This window comes from Rissa tridactyla, chromosome 9 (assembly GCF_028500815.1).
Source record: "Rissa tridactyla isolate bRisTri1 chromosome 9, bRisTri1.patW.cur.20221130, whole genome shotgun sequence".
In the NCBI taxonomy this organism is placed as follows: Eukaryota; Metazoa; Chordata; class Aves; order Charadriiformes; family Laridae; genus Rissa; species Rissa tridactyla.
Genome location: NC_071474.1, coordinates 46,384,507 through 46,402,141, shown reverse-complemented (window position 1 = coordinate 46,402,141; position 17,635 = coordinate 46,384,507). Strand labels below are relative to the sequence as shown.

Here is a 17,635-nt window from a genome sequence, read left to right as displayed (position 1 = left end):
CCATGTCCCGCCTTTTAGCCACGTGTGATTTTTTAGCCATTGTTTTAGCCGTGCTTGATCCTCTGATGTGCTTTTTTGGCAGGTGATATGCATTTGGTCAGAGCTTCCAATGTGATGTCTTGAGTAAAACGCTTTTATCCTCTTAGCTACCCCTTTCAGCTTTTTTCAAGAAGCCTTCTCACTGTTACAGAGTTCCCCTTTCCAAAATTAAGAACAATAGGGGATTTCTTTGGCTTTTGTTGCTCTGATCAGTGATGACTCTCAAGTACGTAATGGTCACTGATTCAAAGAATGATTAGTTAGGTCCTCTTCCTTGCCGTCAACCAAATCAAGAGTTCCTTCTCCTTTCACGGTTTCCCTGACCAGCTGCTCCATAAAAAGTCATTATTAGTGTCTAACCGTTCACCCTCGGACATAACAGCTACGTGGTCTATAGCGAGACACTGGTTGTTTCCCATTGCAGTTGTTTTTTCTGCCCTTTCCGCCCTCGTCTTCATCGTGTTAAGTTAGCTGATGGAATTAATCCTGTGTTACAGGATAGTAAGACATTCCCACTTTTTTCTATGTTGAGAAGTCACCAAACCTGTTAATAATCTCCCTTGTGTTAGGTGAGAAAATGTATTTTCTGGTTTATAATGCCAGATTGCACATCTGTCCTAGAATGGAGTGCACCAGACCCAAAGGTGCCTGCTTTTCTCTGCTGACTCCACAAGGAGTCCAGACAACTAACTGGAATGTAAGCATCTGCTTTTGGATAGATGAATCCTGCCCGTAGCTGCCTGGAAGTTGTTCTTGTTTTGCAGATTATACTATTTACACATCCCAGTATGGCATTTGCATTTTTTGCCACCGTGTGACCTTGTAGTAGAGGTGTATCTCCGTTTTAGGGACAGGACTCCGTGCAGTGCTTCATGCACAGCCAGGAACTGGCAACACTTGTCCCACACACGTGACTTTTGCCGCTTTTCTGACTTGCCTTTCTCTTCTCACATGCACTACCATAACCTCAGAGTTTTGAAGAGAGAGAATTGTTACTGTAATGGCAGTCATCGCACGTTTGAGACCTGTACAGCAGTGTGCACCATGCCAGAATCGGGGAGGAAAAGGCAAAATTAAGACAGTGTTGTCAACCGATGAGCTGATGAAACTACTCATTTTTCTTCTGTGCGTTTTCTGGCTTCATTTTAGGAGCAGTCTTAGTTTTGACTGTTTTTCCAAATTACATCTTCTTTCAAAGAACCAAAACTAGAAGAAAGAAAGAACTAAAAGACGAATTTGCTGCTGACAGCCAGCTTGTCTGACTGCAATGGATTGAAATTTCTTCTTATCTGTATTTTGTGTTTAATAAAAGTCTGCATTTACTTTGGTGCTTGCAGTCAACCCCTTTACTATGGAGGACTAGGTAGGAAGCTGTAGCCCAGCCAAAGGTTTTACTGAAGTAAAGATGAACAAACAGACTCAATGAGAATTCTAAACCAACCAACAGACTTACACCCTCATGTTCCCAAAATAATAAGCATTAAATGTTTCATTGCAATCAGTATTGAATTTGACACATAAGTGAATTTTTACCCAGGACAAACCATAAAATTACCCAGGACAAACTATAAAATGAAGGAAGCACAAACATCTTCTATAGATTGATAATCCATTCATCCCAAAAGTTATATAAAACAAGGCCAACGGACATTTGAAAAGCCAGGTACATAACATGAAAACGTGTTTCGTAATATTTTGCCACGTATTTGCCATGTATTAATACTACTTGTCATATGTGCCATGACTGTGAGCACATACAGCATCCTAATTTCCCTCATTGCCTCTGAACTCGCGATTATGGGGCTCTCGCACAGTTAGATGAACCTTTCCTCCCTCTTCTCCCTCCCCTTCTGGGGGCTGAAGGGGGAGTGAGCAGGCGGCTGCGTGGCCCTAGTTGCTGGCTGTGGTTAAACCACGACACACGGTCAGATGTTTCTGTGTGCAGACTGGATGTTTCTGCCTCTGGGGTCAATAACCTGGTTCAAATACCTATGCTCATAGAAGCAGCATGAAGCTTTCTCATGGAAACAGTAGCACCAAAAAGATTAATTTCTGGTTTGTTGCTGTGATTTACTCTTGACATGAGTCCAGTGATATGATATCATAAATTTAGGTCTCTTTGTACTGAATAAAAAGTGCCAATAAAGGTCACGTGGTACAAACTAGTGACCCAGAATAAACCTACTCTCCTAGGCCTAATTTATCTAAAAGGTTTAACTGGTTAGTTTTGTCCCGGCAGTCTGTGTGCCAGATTAGGTGTATCAGTCTGTGCCATTCTAACATGTCATCAAATCCTTTTTGTCTTTCCACACCCGATCTGTGGAACCACACAGTCATAAAGCCACCGCAAGCTCCCTCGTGTGTGGGGTGACTAATGTCGTAGCGAGCCTGCTCCCTCTCTGGGTCAGATTTGTATTACTGTACTAACGATGGTGGAATCACGGCCTCCTTTGCTTTAACACCAAAGGTGGACAGCAAGGACTGAAGGCCTTCATGGCATGGCCATGCACGTCAACGCTTCTTTTACCTGCTGCTTGGGTTTGGTCACAGATAGATAAACATACAGCTACTTCTGTGATTTAGAAGAAAATTCAACAGACATGGCCACCTCCCCATTGGTTTGACAGGTGACTTCCTATTCTTTCCAGTGATTACTGCATGAAGGAATATTTAATTGCTCCTTCCACTTGGCGTTGAAGGAACAGCGTTTAGAATATCCATAGGCTACAACCAGGTCTGTAATTTTCTATAGGTCTGCATACTAACAGCCTTTTACGTTTTCAGCCTAACAGCATCTCGCAGCAGCTTATCCTGTCTACCCAGAGGGAAGTGATATTCTAATTAATGATTATTAAGGTCAGTTAGTGGTTTAATGAACATTTTTAGGATAGTCAAACTGTTTGAAAACATACAAAGGTGGAAAACAAGGCACAGCAAATATAATGCAAATATTAGTGGTGAAGTTGAAATCTGTGCTTGATTTCCAGTGCACGTTTGGATCCAAGCTTTCAACCAAACTGCTTGTCATGCAAGTTGGTCAGGAGAAAATATTGACAGACTCTTCAACAAATGCCTGTTCCTCTTCCACAAAATACAGAAAGAGTGAAACAATAACTGCAGGGAGACAGGCGAAACTTTTCAAGGCAACCAACAAAAGCCACTGAAGCACATTCCTTGTTGGGAATGGAGAACCACTGCCGTTGGACACAGACTCTTGAAAGAAGACCAAGAGCTCTTGAAACACGTTTCAGACAATTTTTAGTTCAGAAGATGGAGAAAGCTATTGGAAACACTGTTTAAAATCTTGATTAGTACAGGAGAGCTTGAAGGTGGCATGATTAACAGGTAATGAGAGAGAAAGAAACCCATTTATGGCACAGAAAACCATCCTAACATGGAAGAAAGATAGGAAACATATTAAAGACCAACATAAAGATGAACAAAAGCACAATGTAGCTGTAATTGCAACTTTAAAAATACATAATCGGTCTTTCTAAATTGTGCAAAAAGTGGAAACCAACAGACAAGTAAGAGTTAGTAGAACGGAACAGCACGAGCATGTAGGAACAAAATGAGAGACAAAAGTCCAAAATTAGTTACAGCGAGCAAGGAACAAAGAAGGATATAGGAACATGTTCTCTTTACACACACTGGAAGTAGGAGCAAAACAAAAGAAAATCTTATTACTGACAGAAAAGGAGAACAAATAAAAGAAGGCACAAAAAAAGCGGTGTCTTCTTTGCTTCAGCCTTCGAATAAAGTGAATTGCCACTGGTTACTAAACCCGACTTTTTAGGAAGATGACAGCAACAGGTAGCAGCAGGAAGGGACAGACTAAATTGCATTTGGTTATGTGGTTACACTGAGGTCAGCAGTGCCTGGAAAGCGCACTCCCCAGTATTTAGGAGGCCAGTCACAGACATTTTTGAATTAATTGCTGCATATCAACAAAAAAATCATGGCATTTGATGGTTCTACGTTGACTGGAGGAAGGGGGAGAAAGGTGGACCCGTGGATGGAAAACCACTTGGCTTAACTGCAAAGTCCAAGAAGATAATAAATACCAACATAGAAGCACTTTGAGAATGAGGTAACGTAAAAAGTGACAATTCAAAAAGTCACCATGAATTTGTCAAGAATAGGGGGAACAGCTGTTCAGAGAGCAGCACTGAAAGGGATCCGGGGATTACAGGGGATCAGAAGAATCATCTGAACCAACGTGGTGATGCTATTGCAAACTCGGCAAATGCCACGCTGAGATAGATTACCTAATTAACCTGATTATTGGATGTAGATGTAAGGAAGAATGCAAAGTTGAAAAGAGTCCAGAGCAGCCTAAGAATGATAAAAGGTTTAGAAAATATGGCCTAAGAGAAAATATGATCATAAGACCCATGAGAATTTGTTTAGCCTAGAAAAATTAAGGGAGAATATGATAATATTATGTGAAATGATACAGTATCTAAAATGTTAGTGTAAATTGATGCTTATTAATTGTTCTTTGTACCTGCTAGACACTGGGTAAAAAAACCCTTAAATTCACAACCAAAGCACAGTTCAGATGGTGGGGAAAACTTTGTAGTTTTAAGGACAGTTGAGTAGTGAAACAGGCTATCCAAGAAGAATGCACAATCATCTCCTTTATTGTAGGTTTTTAGAAAGAGATTAGAGTGGCTTTTGGCAGGAATAGTCACACCTCAGGGCAGCAGCTCCAGCTTTAAGTCTTAGTTGCAAAGTCCTTCGGCACCGTGTGCTTTCCTTGAAGAAATACACAAAATAGAGGGTACAAACGCTGATAGAAATCGCAGTTAAAACAGAAACCAGAGCAAATTTTCCTTAATCTGTGCGGAAGTCTGGAGACTTCACCTTATGGCCTACCTCAAACTCATAGGCCCAGCTCCAAGAAAGATCTCACACGCTTCGGCTGAGATCTAACAGACCAAAAGGCAACTTAGAGCCAAAGCTGGGCCGAAATCCCCTGCTCGGCTGTTGTCCGTCCCCAGAGGCACTTACACCCTGCGGTCACCCTATTTTTACCCGTCGGGGCCGGGGCGGACAAAGGCCGCGGCCCCTCGGCGGGCTGAGGTAACCGGGGGTGGGGGGGTCGGCCGGCCCTTTCCAACAGGCACGGCAAAGGCGGGAGATGGCGGCGGCCGCCCCCCCTCGCCCCTCCGCCCCCGGCGCCACGGCCTCCGCCGCCGACCGCCAGGCCGCAGAGCCCCGGCGCGGCGAGTGGGCGAGGAGGCGGCCATGTTCTCGTCCTGCGGCCTGTGGTAACTTTCGGGGAAGTTTCTTTCCCGGCCTCTGGGGGAAAAAAGAGGCGGGGGGGGGGACGAGACGGACGGGACGGCATCTACGGCCGCCGGGGCAGGACGCGGCGTGCGCGGAGGCGCTGGCAGAAGCGGCGGGCCGGGGGCTACCCCCGCTCCGCCTCGCCTCGCCGCCTGCCAGCCCGCCGCGGGCCGCGCCGGGGCTGCCGGCGGCGCCCTCCCCGCGGCGGCGGCGGCGTATTCACCGCGCGCTTTAGGCCAGCTGGGCTGCGCAGACAGCGTAGAACCGCCGTCCCTCCGTCCGCCAGCCTCTCTCGCGCTACGGCCGCCGCCCCGCCCCCCCCGCCCACGGCCCCGCCTCCCGGGCCGCTGCCCGCGCCCCCATTGGCTGCCGCCGCCGTCACTCGGCGGCTGGGCCCATCTCGCGCTCCCCATTCATGCAGTTTGGTTGCGTGTTGGTGTATTTTACTGTTTGCAATAAAGAGGGGGGGATTTTTTTTTGTTCAGTTTCTGCTGCAATTAACTCTTGGTCCCTTATACATCCTTCTTTTTTTTTTTTTTCCTTTTTTTTTTTTTTCAATTTCGCAGAACGGTTGAAACAGTTTTTTGGTGGTTACATTTATTTTTTATATATATCTATATCTATATATTTTGCAATCAACTATTAAGGTGCAACTATGCCCAAAAGAAAGGTAAGTAAAAAAAAAAAAATAAAAAAAAAATAGGGGAGACAGATGGGGAAGGAAGGGGAGAGATTAAAGCGGCGTTTGCAAAATTATCCGTAAATTTGCGCGCGCGCGTGTGTGTGTGGATGTGGAGTTTTTGCATTTTTAATTTTTTGTGCATGTCCTAAAGCGGAGCTGGGACCGGCGGGAGAGGGTTAGGGCGTGTGGGGGGGCTGCTCGGGGCGGGCGAGGGGGGGCCGGGAGTTCACTTTGGGCTGTTTTGTTTGCAAGGAGAAGGCTGGAGCGGTGTCTCCATGCTGGATTACAAACAGCCATAGTGCTGCTGCTGCCCCTATGGAGAACACAGGCAGGCAGCGCTCGCCACCGAGGGCTCTGCCGCTCGCCCAGCGCCCAAAACGCCGCGGCCGAACCCTCCCGACCCCCTCCGGGAGCATTTTGGGGCGGATCGGGCCATTCCCTGGAAGGATTTGGGTTTAAACGGTGCCTCTTTCTCCTGCGTTTGCCTTTGTTCTCTCTCTCTTTTTTTTTTTTTTTTTTTTTCCCTCCTCTCTCTCCTCCTCTCTCCCACTTCTTGTCATACCAGATGGTTGTGCAATGGTAATTTGGTGCCATTAGGCGGCGCAGAATTTAAAAAAAAAAAAAAAAAAAAAAAAAAAAAAGGGGGGGGGGGGGAAGAGAGAGAGAGAGAAACCAAACCACCACCAAAAAAACCTTGTCCTTGGAAAGAAAGCCGGAGGGGCTCGGGAAAAAAAAAAGGGAATTTACCAACAGAATTAGTAACTTTAGATCGGCGGGCGATACCCACCCACCCCCCCTCCATCCTGCCCGTTCTCCGGGGCTGAGGGGGAGGCGGGCGCCCCTCACCCTCCGGGACCACCCCTCCCCGTTCTCTCCATCCCGCGGGGCTTCGGCCCGGCCCCGCCGCCCCCGACCGGGGGCGGCGGGGCCGGGCCGAAACCCCGCGGGCGGTTGCGATCGCGGCGTATCGCCGACATTGTCCTTGGCGCGGGTCCGGCGACGACCTTGTTTGTGGGCAGGTAATTTGGCGGGAACTTTTCAAACGCGGTGACGTCGGCCCGCCGGCCCCCGAGGCATTGTGGGAGTTGTAGTCCCGCCGGAAAGTTGAGGCCGAGGTGGGGGGGAGGCCGCCATCGATCTTTTTTCCCGCTCCGGCTTTCCCCTCAGGGAGGGGATGGCCGCCCGCCTTCTCACCTCCTCTCGTTTTTTCCTTTGCAGGCTCCAGCGGAAGGGGAGGCGAAGGAGGAGGTAGGAGACGGCTGCTGCTTCGGTGCCGCCATGGATTTTTGTGGTGTTTCACAGAAATTAAGCGAGGCCCTCAGGGTTCGGGGTGACCGGGCCTAGCACTTGGCCTGTCGCCTGAGGTGGGCGCTGGGTGTCCTGGGCGCTTAGGCCTTCGATTCCAAAGTGCCACCTTTTAGCCTTATTGACACAGCCTTAATGGCACATCTCCTGGAAGTAAAGAAACTTTATCTCTTACCACCTTAGTAAAGGTAAAAGGGCGGCGGCATAGAGTGAGAACTGTTGAACAAAGCTGCGCTTTTGGGAGGTCATTGCCATCATCACCGCTGCTGTGAGGACAGGCTGAGTTGGGGGAGTTCAGCTTGGAGAAGCGAAGGCTCCCGGGAGACCTTAGAGCCCCTTCCAGTCCTTAAAGAGGCTCCAGGAGAGGTGGGGAGGGACTCTGGATCAGGGACAGGAGCCGTGGGATGAGAGGTAACAGTTTTAAACTGAGGGAGGGGAGATTTAGATTAGATATTGGGAAGAAATTCTTTGCTGGTGGTGAGCCCTTGGCCCAGGTTGCCCAGAGAAGCTGTGGCTGCCCCATCCCTGGAGGGGTTCAAGGCCAGGTTGGACGGGGCTTGGAGCAACCTGGTCTGGTGGGAGGTGTCCCTGCCCAGGGCAGGGGGTGGCACTGGGTGGGCTTTAAGGTCCCATCCAACTCTAATCATTCTATGATCATGCCCGTAATTTCATAAATCCTCGAATTCGTATGGGGCTTCATGATGGAGTGTATGTGCCGTGTTACGCTGTGTCGCAGTTCTGAGAAAGCGCTGCTTTATATGCTCTCTGAATTTTAGTGACACATCTTTCTTTACGCAGCCAAAGAGAAGGTCAGCCAGACTATCCGCTGTAAGTATCTTTATCTACTCTTTTAATACTATGTCACATGGGATACTAAGTTCTGGGGCGCAGTTATAGAGAAACTATTTGTGTTTTTTTCACCAGTATTGTGAAAAGCATGGTTAGAGTATTGCAGTATTTAAAAGTGAAATTCCTATTCTGTGTTTAAAATCCTTGAGTATCAACACATTTCAGGCTTACTTGTAGACATTTCACATGAGATGATACAACATCTGTGTTAGTTAATATTCAGTCTGGACGCATGAGTATCCAGAGTCAAGGAATATCGATTTCAAGATGCATGTGTTCTCTGTAGGTCTTCTCCATACAAGTACCTGCTCATAGCTTCATAAATTACCTGCTCTCTCCTTATACTTGTAATTTGCCCATTGATTTTGCAGGCCCAACTGTTGGGTAAACTGAGACCTAGAGGGTGTAAATCTATGTCATGTGGTAGGGTTCAGCCCAAAGTCACAGCTTAAACAGGCTCTTGGCATCCTTTTCTACAGACACTTAGTACACCCAGCCCTTTTTTAAGCCATCATGGAAAAGCCAAGTGGATAACGGTTGCTGTTTAAAAAAGAAAGTACTTAATTTTACTGAAAGCTAAGATGTGCATACATAGAGTTATGTCCAGTTGTTAATACATTTAATTTTTGACACACACTTGCCTTCACAGCAGACAGTAGCACCCAGATGCTGTAATGATCCACTTACTACTACTACTACTACCTCCATCTGTACCATAACAGCCGTAACATGCGTGAGGAAACATGGATTTGGATAATGAAAGATACCGATCTGCCTCTGACATTTACTCCTTTATAGTACAGAATGAAGCAGACAGCTCTAAACTATTTATTGTTTGAATAGTTTTCAAAAGTTACCAACGTATTGCTAAAACATTTATAGCATTCATCTGACTCTGTTTCTTGTGTTTTGTACAGAAACCTGCTCCGCCTAAACCGGAGCCAAAGCCCAAAAAGGCAGCACCTAAGGTAAGTGTTTGAGATCTCTTGAACTGAAGTTACACTTTTCTTTCTCAAGGTGTTTATAGGGGGGGAAAAAACATCCACAACTAACCATTTTGGGTTTTCATATCTTCTTTAAAGATTTAAGTTTGAGTTATGCGAGTTAAAAAGAACGTGAAAGATGTAAAGATAATTTTATCCAATTCCTAGTGAAGGATTGTGGTAAACTGAACAGATTTTAAATCAGTTGTGGTAAGGCTTTACTGCTTGCCTTGCAAGGCTGTTCTGAAGTTTCATATAATGCATTGTTGGAAAACGATGCTTTGAATAGAGATCAGAGACTCAATTAGCAAAGGCATTGAAAATCATGCTTTTAATTACAGTTTCTTACTGTGTTTTCATTCAAAGGCGTTCTTTTCAGATAGTTATCAGTTTATCAGATTTTAATCACTGGAGATAAAGTTCTACACACCTGTTTCCTGAAGGTGGATGTTTGGGGAAATGTCAAAAATACTGGCACATCTGACAGTACAGTTAAAAAAGAAACTATTTAAAGCTTCTTTTCACTTTGGAGCAACAGTTTGAAATTTAAAAGGGGGCAGTTCTGCCATCCATGCGTTATTTCTTTATACCACCTTCCTGTCACAGACTTCCCCAACAGTCACAGTTTGCAATGCTTTTTTTAGATCTATCTGTAAATACTCAGATTGTAGCAGGATTTTGCAGCTGGAAAAAAAACCACCCAACAACAAAACTTTAGTGTTCTTTTTAACCTGTTCCCATTAGACGTTTTCCCCATTGTGGTTTTGGATGGTCATATGGGCAAAGCACAGGTGTGAGAGATGCTTAAGTTACAGAAGAGAATGACGGTCTGGGAACCAGGAACTCTTTTCTGTACATTTAAAAGGCCTTGCAATTGCATACAGCACAGCAGACTTCCAGATGATTAAAACTATTCTGCCCCCAAGTCCTGCTGTATGGAGCAGCAGAGATGTCATGAGAAATGGGTAAGGAGGAGAACCCTCCTTCTTGTTTTGGGGACTCCGCATCTCAGCTCTGTAATCGCAGTGGTTTGCAGAGCAAGTTTTTCACATCTGTGTCTTGGTTGTGGGGCTGTTATTTCTAGATCCCATTCCAGAGCAGCAGGGGAACCTAGGAACCCTGCTGCTCGGCATTCCTGTGGTGCGAGTGGCTGGCACGCTCGGGGTTGCATCTCCCTCTGGTGGCTGGGCCCCTGGGAAGCGGAGAGCCTGCCACTGGTGATTGCTTTTCTAGCCCAAGTGGCAGAGAGCTGGCTTGGGGATCTAAAAGTCCTGGGTTCAGCCTCTGCTGATGACTCGCGCAGAGGTCAGTGCAGATGCCTAAGATGCACGTTGTTGGTATTTTCTTTTTTTCTTTTTCAAGTTTGCTTTTTTATTTTTCTGGAAACATGTCGGTGTTTATACACACAAGCTGCATTAACAGAATCTTAAAAGTTGTGAAAATAAGCATTCAAAAGTTGAGGCTGTGATTGTCAAAACTTAGTTTGGTCCCTTACCGCAGAAGCGGTCTCCCTCTGGGATCATTTAGTTCTGCTGGAAGTAGTGCCTTGGTCATTGCCCTACACGCCGCTCCCAGTCGGACTGGGAAAGTGCTGGTCCTCTTGCATCTAAGGTGCTGGTTTGAAGTCAGGATACTCAAGTTGCATTTCTGGCTCTCTAGAGCTCCTAATACTGGGTCAATATTTGTGCAAAGGGGTATGTAGTAAGAATTGTGCAGGCATCTTTAATTGTTGTTTCCCCCAAATGCTTAACTTTGTAACCATCATGTTGAATGTTTTTTTCAGCGTGTCAGAATAGACTTCACCTTTTAAACTTACCCTTATTGAAAAGCATAGAGCTGGGAAAAGAATGAAATGCTTTATAAAACACATGCCCTTATTGCAGAATTGATGTTGCCATCTGTATAGAAAAATTATTCAGGAAAATTAATACTATGGTATTAGCTCAGAACTAGCTGAGAGGATGGAAGAAGCTTGGAAATTGAAAACTAACATTATCTCCTTGGGTATTTTTTTTTTCCTGGACTCACTCGGTTGTGGAAGGAGGCTTGATCCCTTACAGAATAGTTCTTAGCTTGTCCCCAGAAGCCACAGATCTTGCAGAAAAGAGCAAAGATCTTGGGTTCCTCAGACAGCTGTGTGCTGCGAGACACTCTCTCTGGTCAGAGTCCAGCCAGGAAGGCAGTTTTCTGTGGATTCTCCTCAAATCCTTTCTTAAGAGGAGCTTTACCAGTAGACAGTGGGTACACGGAATTACAGTTTTAGCTCTGTTAATACTTTTTGTTTGGTTTTTTTGGTTTTATGGGGTAAGGGAAAATATACCCTTCTTCAAACAGCCCCAAGTCTTTAAAAATCCCTTATGGCTTACATTGGAAGAGCAAGTGACTAACATGCCTGTGCTTGGGAGTTTGGAGCATACTGGTGCCGCTGGAGGAACCCTTCACAGTGGACTACTTATGTGCGCTTCAAAGGTCTGATGAGGTCTGTTCAAGTGACAGAGAGCAAACTAGTGCCATAGTAGTATAGCAGTTCTAAATCTTACTGCCAAACAGTACCAGAATACTTGGGTGCTGATATTACTGTGATATTTATCTTTCTTCTGCCTCTCTTGAAAGTTGGAGGACTGTTCAGCCAACAGAGGGGAAGAGAGTGAGTGGAGGCAAACTCTTCTCTTTCATCTTCTGGTGTCTCTCTTCCTTCTCTCGGAAAGAGCCACCACGTATCTCGGATAAGCAAGTCCCCAAAAAGGATGAGAGGCTTGTTGAGAGTGGGCACAGCCCAGGAGAAGGGGACTCCTAACACCATATTGTAGTAGAGTTTCCCAAGAGGGCTGAAATCCCTCAGCAAGGTCAGACTGAGGGGTGGGAGGTTAGAGAGGAAAGAGGCCCTCACCCATTTGAGTGCTACTAACTTCCTGTCTTAAATTTTCTGTGTTATTATAGGATTTGGTGTTAATTTTGGTGAGTGTTTAATGATCAGTATCATTGAAGAATCAGATGACTTTCCCCTTGTACTCTGTATCTGAGTTTACCCTTAGCAAGCAGCTCATTTTTAATGTGAATTAATTTTGTACACTAATAAGCAAGGTGTTGAAATAAGGAAGTACCCTTTTGTAACTTCTAGTCACTGAGACAACTTCATCTTCTGAGGAGAGTGAGAGAGAGATTCAGTAATTATCTGTTTATCTTCACTTACCTGTGAGTAGTAATTTTGCAGATATATATCGTTCCTTTGCTGGAACTAGGTTAATCAAGCGAGGAACTAAGCTGGTTTGCTTAGTGCACTTACTTATTGGCAGCAAGAGGCAGATCCTCAGAAGTGAAACCAATGAGAGTCGTGCTTATTACTGTATTGGGGTCAGGATCTGACCTTGCCATATAGAAAACTATAACTACAGAAGTTGTGGCATCAAGTTTTGTTTTGATTTAGCCTGATCCACATATAAGAAACTGCGCTTAAATAACAAATGCAAGGTTCTCGCTGTTATTGAAGTGATGCTGTTGAGCCCCCAACTTGTCTATCACACAAATGGTTTATTATAGTAAGGAATATTTCTGGCAGGGAGGGGGAAAAGTCCTTTGACTACAGCTTTGTTAGAGTTTTCTAAATAGGCCTTAATAGCACATCTGAAGTATTCTGGTATTTCCACTAGTTGTACATGTTCTTTTTGTTCTGTGGTATGCCTTTCAGCAGCACAGCAGAAATACAGGGCAGTTCAACTCCAACGTTTTTTAGCTAATTTAATTGAATGCCTATTTAAAATAGGAATTCTTTTAACCCCAGCCATGGCTGCTTTTATATTATGCACTTCCCAGTAGCACATTCAGGACGGAATGGAAGGAAAGCACTGCTCCTTAGAAACTTACATCTCATCGTTGTCAATAGGAAGTTCAGTGTGTAGAAGCAGGTTGTGTAGACGGTTTTAGAGTTCAGAATGTGCATATGCAGACGTACGAGGTGGAAATTGGAGTTTACCATATCATGGTCTGTTTTCTTAACAGAAAGAAAAGGCAGCAAATGATAAAAAGGAGGACAAAAAGGCAGCAACAAAAGGGAAGAAAGGAGCCAAAGGCAAAGATGAAACTAAACAAGAGGATGCTAAAGAAGAAAACCACTCTGAAAACGGAGATACCAAAACTAATGAGGTACTTTAGCTACGGTAAACATGGGAATAAACACAGATGTATTGGTAATACATCTGCAGGAACTAACGATTGGGTCTCCTTGTCAGAAGGTGGTGTGTTTCACTGCCGTCCTGCACAGGGCAACTCCCAGGGAGAGCCTGAAAGAATAGCGTTTTCCTTCAAACGTATTTCTGCTACGTGATAGAGCCCTTCCACAGGTGGTCTGTGCTATCGTAGTGTCCCTCTCAGGGTTGGCACAAGAGCAATGCAGAATATTTGGGGAACAATAGAGCTCAATAAGATTGCTATCCAACCCTGAGCTGACTTTGCATATCCTCTCTGGACTGCTGGATTGCCTCTTCTGCTCAGCACGGGTTGGTACTGAGCCAGAAATCTGGTTTTAAGTTTTACACAATTCTTTAAAACAATTCTTCGCCTCAGAACAATTCAACGAGGTCTGCATAATAAACTTGGTCTTGTCTCTTGATCTGCAAGCCTCCCTCTTACAGGTTCTTACCGTTATCAGCTAAGAGCTGCCATTTGCTAGGACTGGCTACAAGCTTCACTCAGCTCCTGATGGCCTGTTCCTAGCAGATTACTCACTGATAGTAGAAGCTCAACGTTTGCTATGGGCTCCTTTGCCCTGTGGCCCTGTAGGCACAGACTAGCATGTCGTGTTCTCTGTTGCTTTTGATTTACAGGGATCTCTCTGCATGTGTTGAGTACCATTATCCAGTTAATGGGTCATTTATTCTTTCATTTTTCAAACTAATTCAGGAGTTTCTTTGCTAAAAGTTAATATGGGGCTATTGTAGTTCAAAGGATCTTTGATAGGAGCTTTGCAATTTTGATGTGCGACTTAAAAAGTAATAGCAGATGTTTTTATAGAAAATGGGTGAGAACCAATTTCCCCAAAGTTTAGACAATAGACCGCAATAGTATCGCAGTTTTATGGGTAATTCTTACACTTCCCTGTGACTTACGGAGATGAGGACTTGAACTTTCACTAGCGTGTGTTTGATCCTAATCTAAAGTACGTTCTAAACTTCTGCCTTTTTGGAGGCACTTAGCATTCCAAAATTAACTTGATTATCAATTACTACTCATCTGTGTTTTAATTTTTAGAATGATCAGCCGACATGTTGTTGTGTTGATACTTTCTGTAGTGGCCGAGCGTTTTTGTCTTACCTACACAAAATGTTGTCCATGTGTGTGCTAACAAACTGGTCTCTCTTTGATGCTTATTAGGATGGAATCCAATTAGCATTACGAATAATATTTCTATTCTTCCCAAACACTTTTATAGGCACCAGCTGCTGAAGCATCTGATGATAAGGAAGCCAAGTCCGAGTAATGTTAACCCTGCCCTATATCTCCATCATTTGGTATCCGTACCTCCATGCTGTATTGTTAACAGAGAGGAATATTTTTATCAACTATTTTATAAATGCAGGTTTTTTTAGCATGAATTTAATTATGGAACATCTTCATCTCGGTTACTTGGGAATTAAATCCCTAACAAACAAAACAAAACAAAAAAAAAAATCATTGTTTTTAAATTTTGTGATTGTAATAGTTTGTATGGTACATGGAAAGAATAAGTGGTGGTAGCTTTTGACTTCTGTCAGTGTGTCCCTTTTTGTGTAAGTCATGCTTACAAACTTCAGATTTTAATTTTTCCCTTGTATGTGTTGTATGGTTTCTTAAAGTGGGGAGGTCTCAAAACAAATAACCGTGTTAAACATTCCAGTGGTTCTGTGGGTTGCTTTTATAAAGAAGGTGAGCTATTTTCATGAAAAACCTAAGAGCTGGAAATCTGTTGTTTCCCAAATGTAATTTTATTTTGTCAGTTTTGAAAAAATAAATAAATAAAAGTGTAATCATGTTTTTAAATGAAATACAAACATTTCTTTTAAAAGGGCAGGTTGGTTGTATGTACCCACTGTTAGGAATTTTGCTGGATTTATCTTAATAAAAAAGACTCCTCAAAGGCTGATTGTGGTTTGTTGCTTGTGCTGCTGGAAAGGTACCAAATTCCAGAAGAGCTGGAGTAGTGCAGGGCGTCAGGCTGAGAGAACCTCTGCAGCTAGAAAGCTTTGGGCCATGGCACAGTTAGGGCGTGAGCCCCTGTCGTCTTCGGTTGCGTGAACACAAACGACTTTATGGGCCAGGCTCTCAGTGGCCGAAATGGGAGTAGTTGATGTCAGAGGAAACATGCCGGCTTACCCCAGCTGGGGGCTTCAGCCAGCGCTTTCAGATGAAGGGTGACCTTGTAAATGCTGGTACTTACTCAGGTAAAGGTTGGATACTTGGTGTTGTCCGGTACGCCTAAGCATTATTGATGTGATTATAAGTTCTGAAGGGTATTGTCTGGTTTTCTTTCGTGTGCCTATTAGTTGGTTATGATTTAGAGGGAGGTTCTTCCCTCTTAGAAATACTGCAGGAGCTTAGAGACTACCACGTTTACATCAAACCCTTAATAGTATGAAATAGTTTTCTGTTGATGTAGGAATGTTCGTAGGCCCGGTTAGTGTGCATACTTCCATAACTGTTGTTTGGAGTTTTCTTCTTTGAGCATGTATTACTCACAAAATGTTTTCTTCGACTCACTTAGCTTCTTCTAGCATGATAACATGTATGTGTACAGAAGTGCTTTCCATTAATGCAAGCTTCATTATTCTGGGAAACGACGGCTAGACTAGACAGGAGTTGAATGGGGGTTTAGTATTGGTTTTATCTAGCCTTATTTTTGTTGCTATAGCTATTTTATGCACCTTTTCAAGGACACTTCACATTTTCCTCTTAAAGGCTCCTTTTAGATAAAGTCTCTTCACATTGATGACCAAACACATTATATATTTAATAAGAAGAAAAATGTCTGCAATGCAGAAACCTTATCTTTTGCATTAAATTGTTTTGCAGCCCAGAAATGTGAAATTCCAAGAGCTTGCATATTTTATCTCAAATCCAAACTCTAACTCAGCATCTCAATGCATGGTATCGTGTATTAAATGTGTGTTTCAGGATGAGTACCCCGGGGCACTGGCTACTTGATGATGTTTAATGTGAATTTAATTTTCCAGGCTTAAAGCACCAGGGATTTTTATTCCTGTGCACCACCTCTTTTATTCTCTATAAAAGCATCAGGGTTACCTGAACTCGAGCTTCCTCAGCAGTAAAGGTGAGAGAGTATTTAGGGACCCTAATTTAATAATCCTTAACAATAAGGGAATTTACATTCCCTTAATCCAGCGCAGCCCACATACAACAACTTTGGGGCGTGCTCTGTACAGTCTCTCCTGCAGTGAAAACTGATGGCCAGCAGAAGCTGGGAGCCCCTGCCTGGTGGAAGCCTGGTGGGATGTGGGCGTTTCACATGCTGCTAGGATTTTTTTATGTATTTTGTGGACATCTATTCTTTCTGTGGGCTTTTGCCAGGAATGTGATAACACCAGTATCCCAGGGCAGCTGGGCTACCCTGCGCATGTTCAGTTGACAATTTTACGTCCTAGGATTGTTTTCTATGGATGCACATGTCGGTGTCTGAAAAACTTAGGACAACTTAGAAAAACCAGGGAGATTCTGAGTGTCCCAGTTGAAGAGGATCCAACAATAGTCCAGATATCATCCTCACACTTTTATACGTAAAAATTATTTACTGAATTTAGCCGGCTTTTGAATAATAAAAGATCACTAACAAGCACAGCAGCGTGCTTTGGACACACGGTGCAGTCATTTTTAGGGTCTGCCTGAATGCTGCTTGAAATCGATGAGAAATACCAATGGGCCTGTACTGCTTGAGGGAGAAAATGCATATTGGAATGAAGTGTTTTATACTTTCATATTCCCCTCCACCCCCACTGGTTTCTCTAAAAGGGCTTTCAAACAGCAAACCCGGTTCTGCAAGGGAGGTGGGCTCCTTCTCCAAATCGTGGTACGATTGAACCATTTCTCTTTGGCTTTAGCCTCTCGTCATTGAGTGTTTCAAGCATTGTTATTTCAACAGCAGAGACTATGAATATGGTTGGTATTTTCTTCTTAGCAAAGGGCTCATCCATATGCCAAGGTATAATCAGCCCGTCATACGCTAATTGAGGTCATTCTGTATGTCAGGTCATGTTTCTCTATTTTAATACGGAGGTTGTTATACAGAAACATACAATTGAGTGTTTGGTTTTGTTTATTTCTTCCTCTTTTAGTGCCAGGGCGAGAGTTGTTCTTAATTCTATAACTATTGTTACAATCAGATTCCTGTTTCAAATAAGTACAGAAAATTGCTTAAGATCTTTTCAGACAAACCTCCTTGCTCAAATTCATAACTTCTCTGAGCAATGGGGTATTGAGCGAGTTGCACAACTGAATA

General features: G+C 44.0%; 1 protein-coding gene across 1 annotated transcript; it reads left to right on the top strand.

Annotated features, from left to right (window-relative positions):
- Nucleotides 1-5,750: 5,750 nt before the first annotated feature.
- On the top strand, nt 5,751-15,262 carry HMGN5 (high mobility group nucleosome binding domain 5). The gene is made up of 6 exons (XM_054215320.1): nt 5,751-6,001; nt 7,232-7,261; nt 8,117-8,146; nt 9,085-9,135; nt 13,150-13,293; nt 14,579-15,262. Exons 1-6 carry the CDS (start codon nt 5,987-5,989, stop codon nt 14,624-14,626), a joined length of 318 nt encoding a protein of 105 aa, XP_054071295.1. The 5' UTR covers nt 5,751-5,986; the 3' UTR covers nt 14,627-15,262.
- Nucleotides 15,263-17,635: the final 2,373 nt, after the last annotated feature.